This window comes from Notamacropus eugenii, chromosome 4, assembly GCF_028372415.1.
Source record: "Notamacropus eugenii isolate mMacEug1 chromosome 4, mMacEug1.pri_v2, whole genome shotgun sequence".
NCBI lineage: Eukaryota > Metazoa > Chordata > Mammalia > Diprotodontia > Macropodidae > Notamacropus > Notamacropus eugenii.
This window is the reverse complement of record NC_092875.1, coordinates 294677297-294704166: the sequence shown is the minus strand read 5'-3', so window position 1 is coordinate 294704166 and position 26870 is coordinate 294677297. Positions and strand designations below refer to the sequence as shown.

The 26870-nt window shown below is 36.5% G+C and overlaps 1 protein-coding gene across 5 annotated transcripts in view; it reads left to right on the top strand.

The window, feature by feature from the left end:
- Nucleotides 1–26870, top strand: part of UBE2W (ubiquitin conjugating enzyme E2 W) — an 84326-nt gene that overhangs the window by 24478 nt on the left and 32978 nt on the right. For all 5 annotated transcript variants that reach the window (XM_072604893.1, XM_072604892.1, XM_072604890.1 and 2 more), the window contains exons 2-3: nucleotides 13399–13490; nucleotides 16250–16352. In XM_072604893.1, the coding sequence (XP_072460994.1) occupies nucleotides 13399–13490; nucleotides 16250–16352 (195 nt within the window). The remainder of the gene's footprint in view (nucleotides 1–13398; nucleotides 13491–16249; nucleotides 16353–26870) is intronic.

Below are 26870 nucleotides of genomic sequence, written 5' to 3'. Positions count from 1 at the left end.
ATTTTGTGTATTATTTTCCTTGTCCTATGTTAACTTGTAGAAATCTTTTTATTCTCCATATTTATCATATCTGTCATTCCAGCCTAGTAATAGTATATTACATTCATGTGCCACAATTTGTTTAACTATTCCGTAATTAGGATCATCTACTTTGTTTCTGATTCTTTGCTCTTATAAAAAGTGCTGCCATAAGTATTTTGGTGTATATGGGAACTTTATTTTTATGAATGAGGAGAAGTGTACTTCTTTATCCATTCTGCAGGAACAAGATTGGTTATTAGTTTCTTAGAGATTTAGCTTTTAGTCTTCATTTCATTTACATGATTGTGTTTTTTGTGAGTGTTGTTTTCTTGGTTATATTTCTGTATCAGTTCAGATAAGACATTTTTTACTGCAAAATAATATTCTTTTGTATTATATACTACATTTCATCCCACCATTGCCCACTCATTGGGCATACCCTCAATTTGCAAATCTTTGCTACCACAAAAACTCTGTTTTGAATGTTTTTATACACATAGCATAGATCTCAATTCCATGAACTGTTGATCTTTTAATGGGATTAAGATTGCTGGATAAAATGGTATGAACAGTTTGCCACTGTTCTTTTCACAACTAAAGGAAGCTGAATTAATTTGCTGCCTTTGTTTATGGAAGTTTTTATTGACTTATATTCCAGATATTAACTACTCTTTAAACAGTTGTGTTTATTATAGGCTACAATGTATGAACCATTCTACCTCAGAAGTGAGATTGGGATGAAAATACAAATAGCTCTCCAATTTTTTTTTAATTGACCCATCAGTATTGTCAAGTAACCAAAAATCTTCCTTAATACTATACTTTATAGACCAAATAGCTCTTGAACAGCAGTAAAAAAATTATCCTTTCCTCTTTCATGACTGTTTTCTACTTTCTCAGATGTTGCAGTTAAAATAAGCTTTTTGAGGTTAGGGATTCCTTTTTTTTAATCTTTGTATCCACAATATCTTGTTTAATAACTGAGAAGAGGAAAAATAGCTTTTAATTGGTTTATAATTATATCGTATGCATTTTTCAAGATTTAAAAAAAGAACATCTAGAATAAAAGACATGGATGATATATAGTAAAACTTGATATGTCCTTTTTGAGAGCTAATTTGAATCTCTACACTTAGGAACTGATCTCTAAGATGACCTAACCCAACTTCCTTATTCTACTAGAGGTTATGTCTTGCCTAAGTTCATATGTTTAGTGGTAATGTTGAGACTGTAACCCAGATTTGAATCATAGCCCTGTGTTCTTTCTACTGTTACCAGAATTACTCATAAAAATATGTCTAATAGATTTGAATGTTTCTTCTAATGATTCAGATTGTAACTCATCCATGGCTTCCCATCTTGTGCAAATCTTGTTTATCCCTTCCCATAAATTCTTTTTGGGACTCCAGTTTATCGCTTCCCATAAATTCTTTTCGGGACTCCACTTGATATCCTGGGAGATAGGCCTTCTTCACTTTCCTCTGACATCAAGATATTAGTGGAGAACACAGTCTCTCTACACATTACTACCACTTGTCATGTTTTAAAACTATAAAGACCATATTTTAAAAATGTTTTTGATATATTTCCCTAACACCCTTTATTCCAGCTCTTCAAAGTTTCTTATTTGTTATATGTGGCAGCCTACTCACACTCACCTTGTTCCTCTCTGTTACTCGCCATGTGATGCTCATTTTTTGTTTCTTGAGAGATTTTTTTCCCCAGTCTCTCAGTCCCCTACTCTATACAACAAGATGCATAGAAAATTAGTATTAAAAAGAAGTCTTTGTTTTTGGGAGAAGTTGGAACTCATTAAAGCAATTTACCTAAAGTAGACTCTTCAACAAAACAGTAATAATGATTGAGGATGTTTTCTGGATTGGAATATAGAGAATCTAGAATTAGTTTCTTCAACAGTCACTGCATGTGAGTTGTATAGTGTCTTTTCAAACAGTGCTTGCCAAATACTCCAAGCTCTTGTTAGCTTTTTTGGGTAACATTGATTCCCTGAGTTCCCTGAAAACCCCACACCCTCTTCACATGCTAGTTAGTCAGTCAGCAGCAGCAGCAGCAGCAAAGAATTTGTTATGAGCCAGGCACTGAGATAAAATAAAAGGCAAAAGAACCCCTGAACTCTGCAGATGATTTATCCATCCTATACTTGTACAGTTAGCTTCATTCTGATAGTATAAGAAACTTTATGGTGTTTTTGAAGTTATGTTAAAACTTTGGGAGAAGTGGGGCAAGAAAAGAATCATTGCAGCCTCCCCCTCATTTAAGTGTCCTTGATCTAAAATAACTTTTGTTTAGCAGCAAAAAATACATTATGTATAATTTGTTTTTGGAACACTTGGATATGTAGACCTAGAAAAATTCAGTAATATGACTATGTTTCTGTCAAAAATCCTGGGGGGAAGACAAATTGTTTCTACTTTCTTTCCTACCTTATTAATTTTTCTAGATTTTTGCACCAGGTCCCTAAATGCAGACCATATCAAGAGTTTTATGATCTATTTAGAAATAAACATTTTGAAGATATTAACTATTTGTGAACTTGGAACAAGTTATTTAATTTTTCTGATCTCAGTTTGTTAATCTCTAATATGAAAATGTTGAGTTAGATCTATAAGACCGCTTAGTCGACAAGCATTTACCAAGCATATATATATCAGACACTGTGCCAAGTATTGCGGATACAGAGAAGGGGAAAAGTAGTCCCTACTCTCATGGAGCTCACATTCTAATAGAAGAGACAACATACAAATAACTGTTACATATAAGATATATTCAGTGTAAATGGAAAAGAATCTCAGAGGGAAGTCCCTACTTGTGTGGCGTAGGGAAGAGGGGAAGAATAAAGTGTAATACGACTGTAAAGGTAGGAAGGGGCCAGGTTGTGAAGGGTTTTATAGAGAATTTTATATTTGATCCTGTGGGTAATGGGAAACCACTGGATTTGAGTAAGGAGTGACATGGTCAGATCTGCACTTTAGCAAAGTCACTCTGGCAGCTGAGTGGAGGATAAATTGGAGTAAAGACAACTGAGGTGTGGAGACCAACAAGAAGACTATTGGAATGAGGTGATGAAGGTCTTTACTAAGTTGATAGCTGTGTGAGTGGAGAGCAAGGGGCATTTATAAGAGAGGTTATAAAGGGTAGAAATAACAAGATTGAACAACAGATTGGATACGTGGGGTGAGTTAAAGTGAGACGTCAAGAGTTATGCCAAGATTTTGTGATTGGTACAGTGACCTTTGACAGGAACAGAGGAGGGTTTGGGATGAAAGGATATGAGTTCTGTTTTGGGCATGTTGGGCTTGAGATGTATAGGAGACATCTAATTCAGGGTGTCCAATAGGCAGTGATGGAGGACTAGCTCAGGAGAGAGAATGGGGTTGGTTATATAGATCAAGGAATCATATACTTAGAGATAATTGAATCAGTGGGAGCAAAATAGTATAGGAATAAGAGAAAACAGGAAAGAACCTTGGGTGAGGGTGAGTGAGACTGCAAGGTGATACAGTGGGTAGAGCTCTGAGCTTGGACTTGAGAAGACCTGAGTTCAAATTGATCCTCAGGTATTTCCTAGTTCAGCGACCCTGAACAAGTCACTTACTCTGCCTCAGTTTCTTCAGTGGGGATAATAGTAGCATACCTCACAGAGTTGTGAGAATCAAGAAAATATTTATAAAGTACCCAACTCATAGTAGGCACTTAATAAATGTTTATTCCCTTTCCTCAATGGATGTGACCTGAATAAAGATGCGACAGAAGAGACAGAGGAAAAGTGATTAGATAGATAGGAGGAGAATCAGGAGAGAGTGATGTCAGGAGCTGGAGAATGCTCAGGAGCAATGGAGATTTGAGAAAAGACCATGAGAGTTTACCATTGAGATTATTGGTAACTTGGAGAGTAGTGTCAGTCAAATGATGTTGGAAGCCAGATTTCAGCGTTTAGAAATGATGAAAAGAAAGGAGTAGAAACATGGTTTGTATATGGTTTTCCCAAGGAGTTTAGCTGACAAGGAGAGGAGAGGGGTGTTCAGATCTAGTGAGTTGTGTTTTTCCCCCCAAAAGATGGGTAGGCGAGGTGGGTGTGTTTGGAGGCATCTAGGAAGGAGCTAGTAGATAAGAAGAAATTGAAGATTAGATAGGGAGAGAATTAGAGTTGAAACAGTTTGCTGGAGAAGATGGGAAAGGAGGGGATTAAAAGTGGACATCAATAGATTTGCCATAACTAGGAGACAATCTACTTTTTTTTTTTTTGTGATGACTAAGGGAACAAATAATCGGGGAAGAAGTCTGAGTGAGGAGACGAGAAACAAAGAGGGATGTCTTGAAAGGCCTCAGTTTATTTGGTAAGGAAAAAGTGAAGTCCTCAGCTGAGCGGGTGGCAACAATGAATGTAATGGAAGGCTTGAGGAGACTAGAAAGGTTTAGATAGCCACTGTAATTAATGGATTAAATAATGGATTCTAACTTGAAAATTCCATGATTAAATGCTGTAGGAATTATAGGCGGAATATATTAGAGTAGTTGGAAGAGGCATCCTTTAAAGGAGAGATATATAGATCATGGGAAAGAAATAAGGGGTCATTCCGGATGGTGGGGGAAAAAACATCAGCAAATACAGGAATGGAAATTTATTGTACTAGGGGCATTGAGATTTGTATCACTGGAGTAGGCTGTTTCTGTTATATAGTAGTTGGAGGTAGGGTTGGATTGAGAACTGTCAGAGCAAACCAGTAGTAGAGTTTGAATTTGATGCATTAGTCAGCAATAGATTTTTTCCTAACATTCTAATTTATTATTTATTTATTTTGGGTGTTCTTTTTAAATTTTGACTTCCAAATCCTCTTCCTTCCTCCCACACCCACTGAAGAGGCAAGCAATATATCAACTATAACATGAAATCATTCAAAACATTTCCATTTCCATATCAGCAATATTTTTTTAAAAAGGCAAGAAAATAAAATGAGACAATCATAGAGAACTGAGTAAAATTTATAATAATGAGTCACTCCCCAATTGATAAATGATCAAAGGATATGGACACGCAGTTTTCAGAAGAAGAAATTAAAGCTGTAGTTATATGAAAACATATATCAATCACTATTGATTAGAAAAATTAAAATTAATTAAGAAATTAAAACTAACTCTGAGGTAGCCTGACATCTATCAGATTAGCTAATTTGACAGAAAAGAAAAATGACAGGTTGGAAGGGATATGAAAAAATTGGGATTGTACTACAATGTTGGTAGAATTGTGAAATGATTCAGTCCTTCTGGTGAGCAATTTGGAACCATGGCCAAAGGGTTATTATAAACTTGCTTACCCTGTGACCCAGCAATACCACTACTAGGTCTGTATCCCAAAGAGATCAAAGGAAAGGGAAAAGGACCTATGTGTACAAAACTATTTATAGCAGTTCTTTTTGTTGTGGCGAAGAATTGGAAACTGAGAGGATGCCCATCAGTTGGGGAATGGCTGAATGAGTTGTGGTGCATAATTGTAATGGAATACTCTTGTGCTATTAAAAAAATAAGCAGGATGGTTTCAGAAAAACCTGGAAACTTATGTGAACTGATGTAAAGTGAAGTGAGCAGAACCAGGAGAACAAAGTTGGTTGGCTGTTGTCCTTCGTCTTCGAAGAGGACCAAAATGACATCACCATGATAAAGTGAATTTCGGTGTGTCTGACTGTGGCTGATCAGACCAATACAAGCTCAGAATGCTCTACCACAGTTTGGGCACAGATAGTCCATGTGAATATTTGGGGTGGATATCCTGAATTTGAACATCCTGCATTTACTTTGTGCTGTCTCAATTCAGCTTTGCTCAAAGAGCACAGCACCCCATCTGATGTGGGCATGCCATGCTGAGCGGTCCTGTGCCAGTGTCTCCCATATTACACAGTCAAATCCAAAGTTCTTGAGAAAGACCTTGAGAGTGTCCTTGTATTGCTTCTTCTGGCCACCATGTGATTGTTTGCTCCATGTGAGTTCTCCGTAAAATAGTCTTTTTGACAAGCATACATTTTGCATTTGAGCAATGTGGCCAGTCCTTCAGTGTTGCTCTCTCTGAAAAATAGTTTGAATGCCTGGCAGTTCAGCTCCAGCAAGGACTTCAGTGTCTGGTACCTTATCCTGCCAGGTGATCCTCAGAATCTTCCTAGGACAGTTCAAATGGAAGTGATTCAGTTCCCTGGCATGGCACTGGTAGACTGTCCATGTTCCACAAGCATATAATTATGAGGTCAGCACAATGGCTCTGTAGACCTTCAGTCTGGTAGTCAGTCTGATACCTCTTCTCTCCCAGACTTTTCTTTGGAGCCTGCCAAACACTGAGCTAGCTCTGGCAATGCATGCATCAACCTCATTGTCAATGTGTACATCCTGGAAAGTACACTACCGAGGTAAGTGAACTTATCCTCAGCATTCAAAACTTCTCCATTTGTTGTAAATGATGGTTCCACATATGGATGGTGTGGTGGTGGCTGATGGAGCACCTGTGTTTTCTTGGTGTTAATTATTAGGCCAAAATGAGCACAGGCAGCAGAGAATTGATCCATACTTTGTTGCATCTCAGCTTCAGAGGCTACACTGAGTGCACAATCATCAGCAAACAGAAAATCATGTACCAACACTTCCTCCACTTTGGTCTTGGCTTGTAGCCTTTTCAAATTGAAGAATTTACCATCAGTGCAGAAGTTGACCTTGATGCTGTATTCATCCTCATTGAAAGCATTTGTCAACATGGCTGAAAACACCATGCTAAAAAAAGCATGGGAGCAAGCACACAGCCCTGTTTCACTCCATTGGTGACTGGGAAGGCACGAGAGCTTTGTCCATTATCCAGAACCCAGGCAAACATGTCATCATGAAATTGATGTCAATATTGATGAACTTCTCTGGGCAACCAAATTTTGACATAATTTTCCATAAACCCTTATGACTAACAGTGTCAAAGGCGTTGGTCAGATCTACAAATGTGTACAGACCTCTGTTCTGCTCCTGGCATTTCTCCTGGAGTTGTTGGGCAGCAAACACCATATCGACTGTACCTTGGCCCTTTCTGAAGCCACCCCGGCTCTCAGATATATGACCATCTTCCAGGTGAAGGATCACTCAGCAGGAATTTTGCCACCAATGACTAAGAGAGAGACCCCCTTGTGATTGTTGCAGGACAATCTATTCCCTTTACCTTTATAGAGATGGACAGTGGAGGCATCCTTAAACTCTTGGGGGATAACTTCTTCTTGCCGTATAACCTGGAAAATTTCAGTGAGCTTCTGTATGAGCAATGGTCCCCCTACCTTGTAAATCTCAGCTGGAATAGAATCAGCACCAGGTGCTTTGCCAGATGAAAGCAGCCTCAAACCTTTTCTTCAGCTGGAAGTTCATCTAAGGAGGGATTAACTTCAACTTGAGGTAGATGGCCAATGGCCTCAGCATTGATTGATGATGGTCTGTTGAGAACACTATGGAAGTGTTCAGCCCATCTCCCTAGGATCATGTTGCTAATCGGTGTGGCTTCATCAGCACTGAGTAGGAGAACAAAGTAACATAACATTGTATGAAGACCAACTGTGGAAGAATTAGCTATTCTCAGCAATGCAGTGAATCCAAGGACTTGTGATGAAAAATGCTATCCACCTCTGGAGAAGGAATTAATGGAATCTGGATACAGATTGAAGCATACTTTTTAAACTTTCTTGTTTTTTTGGGGGGGGTGGTGGGGGCAAGATTGGTCTATGTTTTGCAAGCTGGCTATTATGGAAATATATTTTGTATGACTTCATATTTATAATTGATATCAAATTGTTTGCCTTCTTAAGGAGGGAGGAGGGAAAGAATTTGTACAACTCAAAAAAAAGTTAAAATTTTTTTTAACATGTAGTAGAGAAATATTTAATGAAATAAAATATATTGGGGGAAAACGAAATAATGAAGGGCTTGGTTTCAGAAAATTCTGGAATGCTTGTATGAACTGATGCCAACTAAAATGAGCAGATTCTGGAGAACAATTTATGCAATGCCAGCAATATAGTAAAAAAAAAAGAATTTAAAAAGACTAAGCAACTTCGAAGACAATAATGACCAACCTTGATTCCAGAGGACTAAAGATGAAATATCCTATGTACCTCCTTACAGAGAGGAATAAGACTCAGTGTAGAATGAGTCCTTTTTTTTTTTTGAACCGGTCAATGAAGAAATTTATTTTGCTTTACTTTGCATATTTGTAACAGAAGCTTTCTTCCTTGCTTCCTCCTTTCCTTGTTTCCTTCCTTTCTTTCTTTTTCAGATGTGGGAGAGGATTAGGAAGGAGAGAAGATTGATTTTTGATAGAAAAAAATGTAAAAAACTGGAAAGTTAAAATGATATTACAGGCCCAAGTGGTATGTTAAAGAATGTGATAGTTCAAACTCGTCAATTAGGCACTACTATGGAATTTATATTCTTTTTAGTTGCGAATGCTGGTTTGCTTAGGTAATTCCAAAATTGTCAGAGAAAAAGCCAAAGTTGAATATTATTTATGGGGTCTGCAGTGGCAAATTGAAATAGCTCTAAACTTAAATTTTACTTTATTTCTGGACATCTATTAAAGTTTCTATTCCTTTAGATATGATAGGATTATCAGATCAGTTTACCTGTTATTTTTTAAAGTTTCAGTAATTTTTCCTTTCCTGCATAAGCAACCCTGTAATCCTTGAGAACAGGGACAGTTTCTCTCTCTGTCTCTGTCTCTCTCCCCGCCCCTCCCTTTGTCTTTTCCTTCTCTCTCTCTCCCCCTCTCGTCAGTATCTACCACAGTTCCTGAGCATAGTACATGCTTAGTGAGTTTATTGATTGATACTGCCACTTAAAGTTTTATGCTTTTAATAATGTTTTTATGTCTACCGTTACATTTCATTTTAGTTTAGGGAGTTGGCATGTGATAATAATATTTGCATATGTTACAGATGAAGAAACTTACTCAGTACTTACAACTTTCTCAAGGTTGTATTCATTTTTAAGATCCTTGAGGCTGAAACCATCTCTGATTAATCTTTCTTATACTCCACTGCAGTTAGCACAGTGCCACTAATGTGTGCATGCTTGTGTCTGCATGATATAGGCACAGGGGCTGAAGTCACAAATTGGAAAGCAAGATTTATGACAGATAAGTGAGGTGGGGAGGCATGGGTGCATGCTCGTGTGTGTGTGGGGGGGGGGCAGAGAGGGAGTGAGTAACAGAGAGGGGTGCAAATGTCAGCCTTTTAAGTATTGTTACTATTATTATTGCTTACTTACCTGCTTTAAACCTTCCTTTCAATTTTGTGACTTAAGCTCCTCTGCCTAAATAATTCCTTTATTGCCATCTTTGTTTATAGCCTAGCGGGATCTGGAAGGTAAGGACTTTTTGAAATTTCTTCCATTTGAATCAGACCACTCAGTTATCTTACTCAGTTCTAGAGACTACTAAATCACAAATGCCAAATTTAACGAGAGAAATTTCTCTTTAGGTTTGCGCTTCTAATTAATCTGACTGCTGCTATCAATCCTTTGCATGACTTAAGAGGGAAGGAAGTTGGTTTATAGAAGCTGGATAGCATTCCCATTCATTCTGAATTAGGGCTTCAGTTTTGCTTTCTTACTTTTTAAAAGTAAAAGGAGAAGGAAGGAGGAACAGTTAACAGATGATAAACAAATGGTAAGAAGCAAAACTACTGAAGGCAGAGGGCTGTCACTTCCTGGGGAGAAAAGAAAGGAAATTAAACTCAAAATGTCTATTAAAGTAGAGTTATCTTATTTGAGGAATAGTCAATGATACAGTCATAAGAATGCTGAACTTCTGCTTTTGTGTGATTATGGACAAGTCATTTAATCTGTCTGCCTCATTCATAAAATAGGAATAATTCCCTTTATGATGCTTACCTCACAGGGTTGTTGTGAGGGTCAAATGAGAATCCATGTAAAGCACTTTGCAAAACTTAAAATGCTATATACAAATATTAGCTGCTATAATTTTCTTGCTAAGGGGTGATGAACCCAAGGTGGAAGAGACATATTTTGGAATGACGAATCTAAGGATTTGTTTTGTTTGTATATTTGTTTTTCTTAAAATGGAGGGAGAATTTAGGGAGGGTGAGATCTGGATTAGGCATAAGGTTACCAAATTTTTTCTTTAAAGTAAATGGGGAGAGGTATTGAAGCTTTTGAAAAAAAAATGCACAGAAAATAGCAGAGTGAAAGCCAATAGAACAAACTTATTTTCTCTTTTACTTTATATGTTGAAATGCTCAAATTTGATATTTAAGTTCAGTATTCTCAAAATTAAAAATTACAGTGTTGTTCTCACATTCTTTGCATATTTCTGAGGATGTCTGTTATATAATACAATATAATCAATTTTGTCCTTGAATCCATAAGAAAAGGCTAAATTATGTTTATTCTATTGTTTACCTTAGGTAGAGAACTATATACTGTACATTTCAAGTTCCTAGAAAAATAGTTAAGAAAACGTCTTACTCTTAAAGGGATTAGAAAACACAGTTTGGCTGGAATACTAATTCTTTTTTCAATGTAGGTAACTTTTTATCTGATAAGATAAAAGTATGATAGAGTGAGGTAGGAAAGGGTAGATTTAGTGCGGCTGTTAGAGTTCTTTGAATTGCTTGTTGTGGTTTCTTGTAACATGACCCCTCCTCTCAAGGGTTTTTATATTGGTTAGTCTAGGAACAAATATAAAGGTGACAGAGGTCATACTAGATAAGTTAAATACTTTCTACTCTCCCTGCCCCTGGACCAGAGAACTGGTATTGTGATTGAGAGTCAGTGAGGATAGGTTTACATTACTGCACATGTATAATCTATATCAGATTGCTTGCCATCTAGTGGAGGGAGGAGGTATAAAAATTTGAAACTAAATCTTTTCAAAAAATGAATGTCGAAAGTCAGTGATGAACTCTTAATAGAAAACTAGATGCATACGTAAGGCAAGTTCACTTAGGTTCTGAGGATAATAATGGAAGGAAATATAAAGTATAAGAGATCATCAGTTATAATCTTTGTATTCTTTTCCTCTGTAGTTGCAAGAAAAAGATGAGAAGGGAAAAGTAGGAAAGTTTTAGATCAGTGTTTCTCTTATTACTGATTTTTTCCCCTTAATTTCTGTTGTATTCTTGGTTATGCCCCTTATTGTTCAGTTTTAATGGTATAGATATTAGTGAAACAGATTTTCTGTTACCATAGAGAAGGTCCAAAATTTGATAGAGAAGTGAGTTTACAGGGATGGGAGGTGGGGGTGGGAAGGAAGAGAAATGGTTGTTGTGGTGGCCAGGAGTGTCATCCCTTCTAACTGAATTGAACAAGAAAATATAAGTTCAGCAAAACTAACAGATTAACCATGTCTGATTTTATACATAGTATTCCATGCCCATAGTTCTCCACTTTTGCAAAGAAGGGAAGGAGTTGTTATGACCAGTTTTAATTAGCTTGATTGTCTAGTTTCTCAGGCCAGCAGATTAGAATCAATGAATTATGCAGGTGAGGAGAGAGAGGCTGATATAGGTAGATACACTGACAGTTGGTAGAAAGTAATGCCTGGCAATAAGTGAGAAGATAGGAAAGCTATTTTAAAAGAGATACATAACTCATAATCATAGCAACCAGAGGCCATTTAATATAGGATCAATCAGTCTTACGGAGCTCAGCAGTGTCTTGAAGGATCAGAAGAAAAGATATTGGGAAATACTAAGTCAGTCAGTAAACATTGAAACACTTATTGTATACCAGGCACTACACTAAGCACTGAGAAACAGAGGAAAGTAAAAGATAGTTCCTGCCCTCAAGTGGCTTATAGCCTAATGGAAGAGATGTGTAAACAATTCCTTACAAACAAGCTATATAAGGGATAAATTAGAAATGATCAACAGAGGGAAAGTTGTAGAAAGGGGGTTGAGAAAGGTTTTTATTAGATGATGGGGTTTTAGCTGAGACTTGACCGAAGGAAACCTGGAGGCAGAGGGAGACAACCTTCCAGGAAAATTCCTGGAGTTTAGAGAGGGTGTCTTATGTGAGTAATTGCAGGGAGACCTCATTGTCACTAGATCGCAGAATATATGTGTGTGGGGGGGTGGGGGGTGGGGTAGGGGGTGTGGTTTATAAAATGTAAGAAAACTGAAAAGAGGTGTCAGATTATGAAGGACTTTAAATACCAGAGGAAGTTATATGTGATCTGGGAGGTTATAGGGAGCCAGCCACTGGAGTTTGAGTAGAGGGAATGCATGGTCACACTTGCTCTTTAGGGACATCACATTGATAGAGTGGGGAGAAACTTGGGGCAGGCAGACCAACCAATAGGCTATCAAAATGATCCAGTGGATGAGGGCCTGTATCAGGGTAGAGGCAGTGTTAGGAAAGAAGATGCAAAGATGTTACAAAGGTAAAAATTGGTAGGCCTTGGTGACAGTTTCGTTATGGGAGGTGAGAGATAATGAGAAGTCAAGGATGATATCTAGGTTATGAGCCTGGGTGACTGGGAGGATGGTAGTACCCTCAGCAGCGTTAGGGAAGTTAGAAGGAGGGAAATGCTTTGGAGAAAAGATAATGAATTCAGTTTTGGACATGTTGAGTTTAAGATGTCTATAGGATATTCTGTTTGAGATATCTAATAGGCAACTGAAGATGTGAGATTGAAGGTCAGTGGAGAGATTAGAACTTGATTTAAGATTCATCAGCATAGTGATGATAATTGGTTCTATGGGAGCTGATGAGATCATTAACTGAAATAGTATGGAGGAAGAAGAGGAAAAGGCTATATTTCAGTATAATCTGAAAACAGGAAAACTATATAAAACATTTTGACATCTACCTCCACATAGAAAGTTTTGGTACTTCAAGGCCTAAACTCTTAGCTTTTTGTTAAACTTAATTATCTGAAGTTATTTCTTCCCTAAGGGTACCATATAGTAAGCATTTTGGTGGAGAACAGTAAAAGCAGCCCTTTTCTATCTTTTATAGGTACACCAGTCTATGAGATTGTTGTAGAATAGTAGCTGTGCAACTCTAAAGGTGTTGCATGTTTACACGTATGGGAAATTATGGGCTATTTTCAAAGTATTAAAGGTATAATTATAGAACTTGTGATAGATACAGATATTTGGAAATGCCTTATAAGTTGTGGAAATACATTAGCAATATAATTTATAGCAATTGCACATGACAATAAAGATTCAAGGGATGTGGATGAGGGAAAGGTATGACTTATGCAGGGCAGTTAAATAAGGGATTTCAGTATTCAGCTCTGATCCTTTTCATTAGGAGACACAATTTTTAATGTACTATAACAGAAGATTATGTAAAACTTGAAATGCTATTATTGATCTTTTCTAGAAACGACTGCAAAAAGAATTATTGGCTTTGCAAAATGACCCTCCTCCAGGAATGACTTTGAATGAAAAGAGCGTTCAGAATTCAATTACACAGTAAGTACTGTATTTTTTAAACCTTTATTTGATGTGTTAATTTTAGTAGCCAAGTTAATTACAAGGATATTTTTCTAACAGAAGCATTTTAATATGTTTTTCATATGTTGACATTAAGTGATTTATATCTTGCATTAGGCCAGTTTGGTTAATCTCTGTCAAATAAAATTATCTTTAAAAGAAAGGTACCAGTGATATGTAAGTTTTTGTCACACATAAAAGCACAGTCACCTGTTCACATATCTTAGTAACATTAAGACCAGCTAGGGGAAAATTTTTAAACAAAGTAAAGCCATAAGAACAAATGAATTGTTTATCAGCATTTCATATGAGAGTTTCACTTAATGGAATTAATTATAATTAATCAGCAAATTCTGTGAACATGAACCATCTTGGCAAAACACAAGTTGTTTGTTTCTATAAGAACCAGACATTTGTTAAAATGGGATTTTACTTGTCATAGATGATAATGAAGAGAATATAAACTGACAGTTGGTCAGAGTTGACCCTGGATTATAACTGTACAATTAATGGAAATTAAGAGAAGGAAGTCAATATAAAGTATATATTTAGAGTGCAGATAAAAGTTAGAAAATATAATAGAAATCTGTGTATGCCCCACAGCCATCTCGTGGTACCTCACTTGGCATAAAGCACTAAGCACTTAGATAGCAGTGGTGTGGCACAGGACTTCAGTAGATGCAGAAGATGTAAATTCTAATCTCCTTTCTGCCACCTAATATTTATGACCTCGGGAAAGCTACTTTATCTCTGGAGCCTTTAGTTGTTTTCAGCTTTAACTTTAGGCTCAGAACTTGAAGGCAGATGGCCAGCTCAGATAATGTCTTGAGGTCTTAATTATGGGATATTAGAATTTTAGAGTTAGAAGGGACCTTTGAACACATCTGGTCTTTTTTTTTTTTTTTTACAGATGAGGAAACCCCTAAAGAGGTTCTTCCTTTAGGTTAGATTGCTGGCAAGTTAAAAGAGTGGGGACTGTGATCCAATTTTTCTTTTTCCCTGGTCATTGCTTAGTTCACATGTTGTTTTAAGCTCTTAAGATTTTTACTTTAGTAACATTGAGTAACTACAATTTGTACAGTGTGTCCTCTCACAGCAACACACTTCAAGTGGGAAGTATTAAAGGTTAAAGAACTATGTATGTAAAAACACTGTACCCTTGACTTGCAAGAAACTATAGGTTAATACTCCCCTAAAGCAAGTGGTGTGATTTGTGGAAACATACATGTGGGTAGAGTATGAACTTTTCAAGGCTTGGTGTATAGGAGCCAGAGTAATTGTTTTTAACCACAGGTTCACTAAAGTTTTTCTGATGTAGAGGTCATAGAACTAGAAGGGAGTTTAGAGAAAATGTTTATCTAGTCCAGTCTCTGCATTTTACAGATGAGGAAACTTAAGTTGTAGAGAGGTTATAACTTGCTTTAGATCATGTAGCTAGTTAATTAGAAAGCCAGGGATAGAATGTAGGTATCCTAGCCTCTAGTGCATTGCTTTTTCTTCATACGATTCTTTTGCAAAGAAGTCCCTATTTAAAACAGGCAAGTCCATACTATAATTGTTAGATCCTTTAGGGTAACCACTGTGCTCTCAGACAAAGACTATTCTGGTTCTAAATGCCACAGTGCCTTAGTTGTTTGTTTGGAGGAAGAGAATACCTTCAGTGTCCCCTGAAGGGAGCGCTGTTGCTCTGTTGTAGGTGGGATGGAATAAAGCAGCTATGATTTCTTTTCCATCTCTTATACTCCCCACACTTAAAATCATAGTGCTAGAAAAAACATTAAAGACTCTTGTGTACTGTCCTGACTTTATGGATGATAATACAATTTATTTAGACTCTGCTAGTTATAAACAAGAAACAAAGTCATTGAAAACCTTGGGGCACAGAATGGTAATGTCCCCAATTCGGTTCAAACATTAAATACCTACTGGGTGCAAGGTACTGTGTTAGGTTTAGGGATACAAAGACAAAACCAAAATAGTCCTGACTTCTAAAGAAGTGTACATTTTAGTCTCCAAGGTTTCGCTTTTAGTTTGTGGTAGATTTGGAACTAGAACCTATTTTAGGCCTTCCTTTTCAATTTTACTTATTACTATTCTTTTAACCCATGTACTTTTTGTGAGAGAACTTGTATGAAGGTGATCTTATTTCTTTCATGATTCCTATATTTATTATAGTACAATTATAAGTCACTTAACCATTGTGAGCCTCAGTTTCCTTCCTATAAAATGAGGATAATATCTGTAGTATTTGCCTGTTGTGAGGTCTAGTGAGATCATTTATGTAGAGCTTTTTTGCAAATCTTAATACACAAAATAATGTGTCACTGCTGTTCTGATTAGTCTATTTTGTTGTTCTAACTATAGTTTCCTTCTTTTATGACTTTAACAATAGCTAGCATTTATTTAATGTTTTCAAAATGCTTTATGCATATTGTTATTTGATTGCAACTACCCTGTGAGATAGGCATTATTATATTCCCATTTTATAAATGAGGAAACAAAGGCACAAAGAAGTGATGTGACTTGCCAAGGGTCACACAATTAATAAGTGTCTGAGGTTGAATTTGAACTTCTTGACTCTTGAGTCCCTCTGCTTTATGCTCTGAGTCATTTAACTGCCTAAAAGTAGAAATACAACTTATTACCTTATTTTTTGAGTAGTGGAGTGATGCTTATTTTCTCTGCAGGGAAAAAAATAATTAACAGAATTTTAATTTGCTTTTTTTTTTATATTCCAGGTGGATTGTAGACATGGAGGGTGCCCCAGGTACTTTATATGAAGGGGAGAAATTTCAACTTCTATTTAAATTTAGTAGTCGATATCCTTTTGACTCTCCTCAGGTAATCATTTTTTATTACTTATGTTTTTAGATTATGTTCAAATTTTACTAATTTTTTTTAATGTATATTTTTCCTATTTAATCTTAACCAAAAGGCTGAGTAATGACAATTTTAGCTCTGACTTTGGCAGTATGGCATAATGGATAGGGAACTGGACTTGGAGTCAGGAAGACCTCCATTTCAATCCTGCATCAGACATTAGCTATATGACTCTGGGCCACTTACTTGGCCTGTTTGGGCTTCATTTTCCTTATCTGTAAAATTTGTAGATTTGGCCTCTGAGTTCCCCTCCTGCTCTAAAAGTATGAACTTCTGTCAAGAGAATGTTTTTCTTTCTTGCCTGTAGTCACAAAACAGTTTATCACCAGTTTAGTTTGTAGGATCAATCTCTTTTCCCTTTCCTCTGTACTCTAAATCCCCATACTCATTGTTGATTTCTGTGCCTTTTAGTTATTTTAGACACAGTTTTTATTTATGGAGTCTAGTATTAAAAGGAATGAAACTATGGCCTGACTCTGTGAGATGGATTCCTTAGAAATGTTAAATTTTTTAGTGGGAGATAATCCTGCTTTTGACTGAATGGAACTGTCTTTTGGTAGAGAATGATATTTTTACTTCTGCTGTTGATGATGATGAAGGTACTGTGATGTCATTGTGTAGGCTTTTGTGCATTAGAAGATCAATATATGTATATATGTATACTTTAACATATGTATATACATACATATAAACAGAAATATACCTTTTTGCCAGTTAAAATTTAGTGACTTCAACCGATCAAGACTCAGTTATTGCATATAGTGTTTATGTTCCAAAGGTCTAGTCACCATTAGGGTTTCATCTAGAAATAGCAAAGATATCTGTCTGGAATAGCAAAGAATACACAATGTGGGACAAAAAAGGGCCCATGGACAGCCAAAATAAATGCTACAGGTCTGTGCATTGAAGTTCCTACATTCTAGTCGAAACAGAAAGACTCTTTTTTTTTTAGCTTTTATTTAGAATTTTATTTTTCCCCAGTTACATGTAAAAACAATTTTTAACATTCATTTTTAAAACTTTGAGTTCCAAATTCTCTCCCTTCCTCCATCCCCACCCTACTTCATTGAAAAGGTAAGCAGTTCAGTACAGGTTATACATGTGTTGTCATGCAAAACATATCCATAATAGTCTTGTGGTGAAAGAAACAATAGACAAGAAAAAAAACTCAAGAAAAATAAAGAAAGTTTAAAAAGTTTATTTTTCTGGAGATGGGTAGCATTTTTATCACAAGTCTTTCAGAATTGTCTTGGATCATTACGTTGCTGAGAATAGCTAAGTCATTCATAGCTGATCTTACAGTATTCCTTTTACTTTGTATATTGTATATTTCACTTTGCATCAGCCCAAGTAAGTATTTCCAGGTTTTTCTGAGAGCATCTTGCTCATCATTTCTTATAGTACAATAGTATTCCATCATAATCACCTACCACAAACTTGTTCAGCCCTTCCCCAATTGATGAGCATCTCTCAACTTCTGTTTCTTTATAGCCCCAGAAATGAGCTGCTATAAATATTTTTGTAAACAGTCTGTTTTTACACAGAGTTTAGTTATTTGTTTTTCAAAACAAAGTAACATTAAACTGAGTTAAGAAAGATGACCCCTCTTTGATACTCACTAACTTTGTGATCATGAGCAAGTTTTTTAATCTTTTCAGCCTCTGGAAACTCTCCAAGACTTTTATGTTTATATAGACAGGTTATAGTCTATGTCAATAAAAGGCCATTCACACACACTGACAAATCATAGATCCTTGGTATTTTGTTGTACTGCATTAGAAGTATAAATGTTAGATAGTATAGCTCATAGCTCCAGATAGAGATGCTAGGATTTATTATGAAGATGGTTTTCTTTGGTAGCCCCTAATGTCAGCTAGATTTTTGCTTTTTATATTTCTCATAAGTAAAAAATACATTGCTATATAACATCCAGGACAGTAAGATATAACTTTGGGTTAAAAATAAAATAGGATTTTAAGAAAAATCAGAGTGGCTGTCTTCCACTTTTTTACATCCTCCATAAAGAAGTCACTGTTGCTGGCAGTGTCTTGACTTGTTGGAAATATTCAGAATACTCAGTTAGCTGTCATTATCACCTTGGGCCATTGGTTCCTCCTTTTTCATGTCTTGCCTGTAATTCTATCTGACTTCTGATATTTGAGGGGTATAAAGTACTTTTCACTATTTCAAAAATTTGTGTTAAGCTGTCTTGGTGATGTTGGTACATTGCCTACAAATTTGTTGTCAGAAGATGTCACTTTTGAGGATATGACGGTAGGCTACAGTTTTATCTTAATCCTCCTATGAGTTTGACTTCACAGAATTCCAAGTACGTATAACATTGAAAATTGCTTGTATAATATTACCATACTTTGAAAGTTCTGTGTAAAACTTAGATGAAGGATAAGCCATTTCATTAAATCTGTTCGGTAATATTTCATATTCTAAATACTATTCCAGTGTTATAATCCGACTCACTATATTGGAATCACTGGAAGGCAGGTGGTCATGAAGCTTCTTAAGATCTCTAGTTATGGGGGGAACTCACTTCCTCAAGCCCATCCCACTTTTGGATAGTTCTGTTAGCAGGTTTTTCTTTACATCTGTTTACATCTAAATCTGTTTATCTGCACCTTGTACCTTTTGTTTGGAGCCAGGCAGAAAAATTCTAAAATCCCTATTTTCAGCATGACAATTCTTAAAATGCTTGAAGATAACTAGTATGTCTTTCCCCCTGTCCTCGAGACTTCTCTAGATTAAACATCCCCCAGCTCCTTCAAATAATATACTTGTGGCATGGTATCAATGTTCTCTAACCCTACCTACTCTGTATAAATCTTAGCTTGTCATTATGCTTTTTAAAATATCACACACCACAGTGACCTTAGTCTTTGGATATGTTCTGACCTGACATAGACAGTCATTTATAATGTCCCATGTTCTAGATGCTGCTTTGGTTTCTGCAGCCTGAGATCTCTAGCTTTTTTGTTTGCCATATCATTCTGCCTTACATTGAACTTTGTCTGCTGAGACTCCTAGGTAATTTTTCATTTGAATTATTTAGCTCCATTCTCCCCTACTCCCTTTCCAATCCTGTATTCTTGCACCTGATTTTTGGAATCTGAGCGTGGGATTACTTTAATTTTATCACATTGCATTGGGTTGTAGTTAGCTTCACTTAAATGTTAAATCCTTCTTATATGAATATACTTGTACTGGTAACTACAAATTATATTAATCTTGAGATGCTTGTAAAATAAAATGGGACAGAAATTACTTTGTACCTCCCTTCTCCTTGGAGATGCAAATAAAGGAGTTTGAGGAGCTGATTTTATCATGTGTACAAGGGCAGCATGAGATACCATTATGTGAGATATGGAGTCATTTTGTATTCCAGGGATCATGATAAGAATTTGCAAAATAAGAGAACCATGAAAATAATTGTAACTTATGTACCTATTGTTGGTGTGGATGAGAAAGTAGAGAAATTCTGTACAACTTGATAAAAACTTTCCAAATTATGTCAGGCTATATTTTGATGCTCAATGATATCAGTTCAAAAGTGGGCATATGTTATATGAAATATACTATGCCCCCCCCCCCCCCAAATGTGGCAAATACAGTATAGGAATGAGAAGCAAGAGAGGTCAGAAAAGGCTCATAGAGCATACAGAAGCCTCATATCTACAGATCAAATACTTATACAAAATTAGAAGGCACTGGTTGCGTGACAAGCACATGACATGACAAATAATGCAGCTGATTTTATTTTAACAGAAAACAGTTATCAAGGTAAGTCACTTGCTTTTTAGGATGGAGATCAAAATCAATATCAGGCATATGTCAGATCATATAATATTCCTTGAAATTTAAAATAACAGTGTGTTTGTTTGATTCTCTCTCTGATTATTAATATCAAGAGATAGAGACGGAGAATAAAGTTTTAATTTCTTTGGTATAGGGAACTCCCAGATTAAGCAACATCCTCTGCCAGTGCAAGTTAGCACTTTCTGTACTTTGTAGTTTTTAAGATAATTGCCTAGGATTCTGAGTGGTTAAATGATTTTTTGGTGGTCATACAGCCATTATCTATCTGAGGTGGAATTAATAGCACTAAATCCTTTTTATACAGCTATTCATAGCTGATACAGCCTTCTCATAATTAGTACTGTTATACTTAGTATTTGTTTTCTTGACTCCAAGACCAGCGCTCTATCCATTATACCAGGATGCTTCTGTTAATATCAAGTGAGGTATAATAAGGGAAAATCTATGCCAAAATGTTGCCAAAGTGGTGTAAGATATCCAGAACAAGCCTGAATCAAAAGAGATTTCTATAAAGGATGAGAAATTCCCGGTCCTTCTCTTTATATTTGACATTGTGCTAATTGCGTTAAACCCTAGAACACTGCAGAGTCTCCTAAGTGAGAATTTGAAAGTGATTGAAAACTGCTGTTGTCCATATTCAGTACTCAGATGGATCTTTGATTTTTTATTTAATCTTACCAACCTAGAAGTTCCCTCCAGGAATGCAAATCACAACTTCTGTTCATCCCTGCCCTTGTCCTTTTCCTTCCTTAAGTTCCCCACAGTGGCAGGGGGTGGGGGGAAGGGAGGAGAGACACACACTACCAGACATGCTGGAGGCCTTCCTTACTTTCTCTTGACGTCATGAAGGTATGCCAGTGGACCATTTAGACTTCATCTTTTCTTCCTGTCATGCAATTCGATAGAAACATCTTTTGCTTCTATTCTTTATAAGTTCTTATTAGTTAAATGTCTTGACTTGCTCATGAGCCTTTCCATTGTCTTGTATGCAGTATTATTGTTTTCCACAGTCCTTCTCCAGTGCCTCCTCATGGCATAGAAGTAACTCTGGATTCTCAAAGCACATAAGAATTTCCCGGTATGGCCTTGGCAACAAAGTCTGTTTTCTGAGGATAAGCCAAGTTAAATATGGAGAGACATATCGGCACATCACCAGGAGGTCATAGTCTCTCTGTCCCACCACCTCTTCCTCTTTCTTTCTCTCTTTCTCTTTCTCTTCTTCTCTCCCTTCCCCTCTCCTCTACTTTCTCCTCCTTCCCCCACTCCTTCCTCTCCCTCCTTTTCCCCTTCCCTCTCCTCTTTTCCTCCTCTTTCCCTTCCCCCCTTCTTCCCTGCCCTCATTTTTCCCTCCCCGCCTTCCTCTCTCCCCTTTTCTTTCTCCCTGCCTTCCTACCCCTTCTCTCTCCTTTTCTCTCCCCATATGGTAATAAACTGGTCCTAAAATTGAGCAGGAAGATAGCAAGCTGAATTGCCTTTGGAAAACTGGGCAATTGTTGCTTTTAATAATCCCAGCCTTCTCCCCAACAAAAGTGCATCTTGTTAATGTTAAAATTTTTCCACTGATGCTTTGTGGCTACAAATCATGGAATATTAGTCTCAGAAGAATGAAAGTAGAGGATTCCCCAAAAGCTGGTGAAACCATCAGTACATAGTGGTTATGAGATTGAAAACATCATTCAAAAATTGCACCAGAGGAGTGTAAAGATACATTTCCAGACAATATGGTGGACAGTTATTTGACAGGTGCGAAGAATACCTAATGAACAGCCTGTGTGCTCCATTGGATATCCATGCAATCTCAAGAAAACTAAAGGAAGTGCCCTCTCGTTACATTGGTTGAAGTCCCTGAGAATGGTATACAGGAGGACATAGATATTTGTTTCCTAGGATTGGAGGTCATGAATGGATTGTGATCAGTACCATTGAAGGAAGTGCTCACATTCATAGAAATATTGAAGAAGCAGTTATAATTTCTCCTTCACTGTCATCTGATAATAGCTGTTACTCCAGTTTTGTCATTTGCAGATTTGATAAACTTGCCATATCTATTTTCAAGTCATTGATAAAAATGTACTAATGTTTTTTGGTCATGACAAACCCACCAAAGAGAAAATAGTACTAGACTTAGTCAGTTGTGTTCTGTCAAATGTAAGAATGTATTCTCTGATTATAGTTTCTCCTAATGTGCTTAACTTACAGGATATAAAATGCCTTTCCTTAAAACATATTTGCAAGGAAGATGAACCTCTAGCATAATTATGAAACAAACCCTCAGTTTTTGTGTCATCATTAGCCCTCTTTCAGATTTTTCATTTCAGTGGCTTGATCAAGGCTGTGACATGTTAGAAATGCTTTAGTGATTAAGATTGACTATCTTGCCTTTTCTTTTTCCACCCTTCTGCTGTAAGACTTCCACATCTTAAGATCTGGATCTCAGTCAACTTTCTCTTCTGTATCACTCTGCCTGTTTTTTTCTCTTCTGCTTTTGCAGCATGGGAATCATGTAGTCAACAACTTCAAAACTCCACACATCATGAGTGACCCCAAAGTCTTTGCTACTTCAAGCACTTTAGTACCCTGATAGGTCACAGAATCATAGATTAAGAGCTAGAAGGGACCTTAGAGGGACCCCTCATTTTATAGTTGAGCAAACAAAGTCCTGGAGATGTTAAGTGACTCACCTAGGGTCACAGCTAGTAAATGTCTGAGATGGGTTTCTTCCTTACTCTGTTTAGCACTCTAGTCACTATACCATATTGCAGTAAATTATTGATAGGCTCTCAGGGGTGGGAAGAGCAAATGAGCAGAACAGGAATTTCAGCCTTAAAACATTAAGGACATTCATAAGGAAGTCCAGTGATTAGGCATGTAGACTCAGGTAATGGGCTGCTAGGTGGTGCAATGGGTAGAGCACTGGACTGTAGCAGAAGGTCAGGAGGACCTAAGTTAAAATCCAATCTCAGCTGTGTGACCTTGGACAAGTCACATAACCCTGTTTGTCTTTTTCCTCGTGTAAAATGAGCTGGAGAAAGAAATGGCAAATCACTACAGTAAAGAAAACCCTAAATGCGGTCATGGAGAGTCAGACGCAACTGAAACAATTCAACAACAGCAAAAAACCTTGAACTCAAGGTTAACATATGTATAATGGTGATAATGTCTGTGACAGAACTCTTTCTTTTCTCATCCCATTTAACTTTGCATATTCTATCTGTGGTACCTCTATTTGTCTAGGATTCTATATTTGTAACCTTCAGATTTTCTCCAATTTTTCTTTCTCCCTCATCTCTCTCTGTTTAGTCAATAACCTACCTCTCTGTCTGTCACATCTTAATCCTCTCCCTCCGTTCCCATTGCCAGTATTTTCGGACAAGTCCATGTTACCTTCTGCCTCAACTTATAGGTTTCTTTGTAGGTCTTATTTCCCTTCCCCAGTCCCCTCATGCATGCTGTATATGTATGGCTGCCAGATTAAATTTCCTCAGAACCATAAAATTCAGATAAAAAAAAATCATAAAAATATTGTCAGAATCAAAAGGAACTTCAAAGGCCATCTAGTCCAGTCTTTTCTTGAACAAGCGTCTACTCTAGAGCAAGTGCTCTAGAACAAGTGCTCGTGTAGTCTTTGCTCGAAAACTTTCTGTGAGGAAGGAAACCCAGTGCCTCTTGAGGCAGTCCAGTCTACTTTTGGTTATATCTCATTGTTATGAAGTATTTCCTTCAAACCTGAATTTTCCTTTTTTTTTTTTTTTTGCCACTAGTTTTTCCTTTGGGAATTAAGAGTCTAATTATTTCCCCATGTGATGGTGCTTCAGATTCATATGCACCATCATATCCTTTCTTAGCTCTCTTTCTGTCCTTCCACCAGTCTTTATATGGCAGGAACTTGAGACTTTTTAATTTTCACTTCTGTTGCTATGTTCAAGCTTGCAACATCTTTCCTAAATGTGTCTAGAATTGAATATAGTATTCTATAAGTGGACCAAGACAGTGTTCGGAAAGACTTTCACACTCATAGTCCTGGAAACTGCTTCTTTTAAGGCAGTTTAAGATTACACTACTATTCTGGTCTGCCGCATACCATTGCCTCATTGAAGTTGCAGGACATTAAAGAACCCTAGATAAAGGAGAGAACCAGAAGGAAAGGCCTAAAGGAAACACAGACAAGCAGGATAGCTTTGAAAGCTAATGTTGAATTTATTATAAAAGGAAAAGCATGCTGAATGTGATAGAGATTTGCAGTTTCATGTATAGTTTTTTTTCTGATCTATTTCATATATAGAAATGTTTAATTTAGCTGTGCTGTAAATATCTAAATCCCATCCTCATATATTATCATCTTAACCATTTTCTCACTTCTCAAGTCAGCTATATCCACCAATGGGTTTACTTTCCAAATTAAACAACTTCCAAAAGTTTTTTATTGGATGATTCATTGTCTAGTTATCTCTCCCATCTAAAACTTGTGAAGTTGATGTCTTGAATCATAGTATAAGACTATACAATTATCTCCGTTAAATTTCATCTTCATAGATTCAGCTCAGTTTTCTAACTGGACAAGATCTTTTAAAATTGACTGCCATTTAGTTGTTTGCCCTCTTAGTATTGGGATCTGTAAACTTGATAAGCATGATATCCATGTTTTTATCCAAGTCATTGTTTAAAATGTTAACTAGCACCAGTCCCAGCACAGAGCCCTGGGTCACTCTGTGAAAACCCTCTATCCAACTCAACATCAAATTATTAATATGTTGAAGTTCTGAAGAAAGGTTTCAGAGTGAAAACAAAGAATAAAAAGAATTCTGGAAGCAAGAATCTTGAGGGTGACAAATAGAAGACCCATTGCACATGAGTTAGGAAACAGATATGAGGGTTTTCCCAAACTGGAGGAAGTTGGACATTCTGAGAAAAAACTGGTTAGTCATTAGGTGAGGAATGATGGTGAAAATGAAAGGTCAAAGGAAAAAGATGAGTAATAGAGGTTAGTGACTCCATGCTGGCAGTCTCAGGCAACTATTTACAGTTTACTTGATAATAATAGAGATCTTCTTACCACCCTTTCCTGGGTATATATTTAACATTTTACATGGGAACCTTCAAATAATTTTCAAACTGGATAATTACTGTTTACTTTTGGTGATTTCACATGGGAACACACAATTTTTCAAGAAGAAACTTAAGAAACTTGACTAAAGATTAAAAAAGCCTTACACCAGAACTAAAGCTCATAAAACAGAAAGTATTTTCATCACTACCAATTTAAGGTAGGAAACACAGAATAAAACATTTGAATTGAGAAATGAACAGGTAGTTAAGATATTTGAGAGTGGGATTTGAATTTCTGTACTATAGCTAAAAATATAGAAATGATAAGATCCTGGTCAAGAATGGAGGGTACCCAGCAGGGTACCCAGTAAGAATATATTTTCTAGGAATCTTGTAAATATAATCAGGGTCTTTAAATTTAAAATTTAAAGGAATAAGAACTAAAAAAATCTAGATATTCATTAAGATAGACAATCTAGAGAGCAGCTATGTATTGTAAAAAGAATACCAATGGAAATACTCATTTCACAGTATTCAAAATCCAAGAAAGAATCCAGTAATACCTTGCTTCAGATGCCCTTTGCATAAATTTACAGAAAGTATTAGTGACAAACCAGATGAACTTGAAATTCTAAGTCAAAAAAGTAAATTAGACCTCATTGTTTTCACTTGGATGAGACAACTGGAAATTAACTGTTGAAAGATACATCTTAGTCTATTGAAAGAGAAAAAGTAAAAGGGGTATTTGGGAGAGGGAGGAAGTAGGGAGGGAAAAGATAGGGCAGAATAGAATTGTGTATTGATGATAGTTATGTGACAAGTTCAGGAAAGTAAGGAAGAGGAAAGAAACACAGTGCAAATAATTTGGGTTAAAATTTATGATGGGGTGATTAGGCTATGTGACATCTGAACTGGAAGGATGGCAGAAATTGTCAGGGAGTTCAGGAAATAGATCTCAAACCTAGCACAAGGCATTTTAATGTAATTGATGGAAGGGACTTCAGGTATCCAAGTGTTGGTTGGAGCTTCATCAAAAGCAGTTCAGAAAATAAATGATTTATTATCTTACTTTCTTGATAATTTGATCTTTCCAGAATTGAAGGAATCAACAAGGGACGATTATGTTCTGGAAAAGTTGATCCTCTTAAAGGAGAATGAACTTAAAATTTCTAGTTTACCTGATTTGTCATTAATACTTTCTGTAAATTTATTCATAGGGTATTTGAAGCCAAGCATCTGAAGCAAGGTAGTTATTGATGGAATCTTGAAGGAAATGATCATTTATCTTAGAATCTGTAATAGATAAAAAAGGAAAAGCTGGTGAAGCTGGTAATGTCTAATATTTTGTTTATCCCAGGAGGAACAGGAAACACTCAAGAATGAAATTCTAAAGACAGAGAACCATTCCAGTGGATGAGGAAGAGGAGTGGTTGTCTAAAGAGACCAGTATAAATACACAGGGAACTTGACAAACAACTTAGATTTTAAGGAGACTTGTAAAATTATAGACAGAATGAGGATGAAAGACAGAGGATGAACAAAAAAGCATGACATGACTTGAATCTGAGGAGTGCTAATGTTCAAAAGGAGCTTGTAATAGCAAGA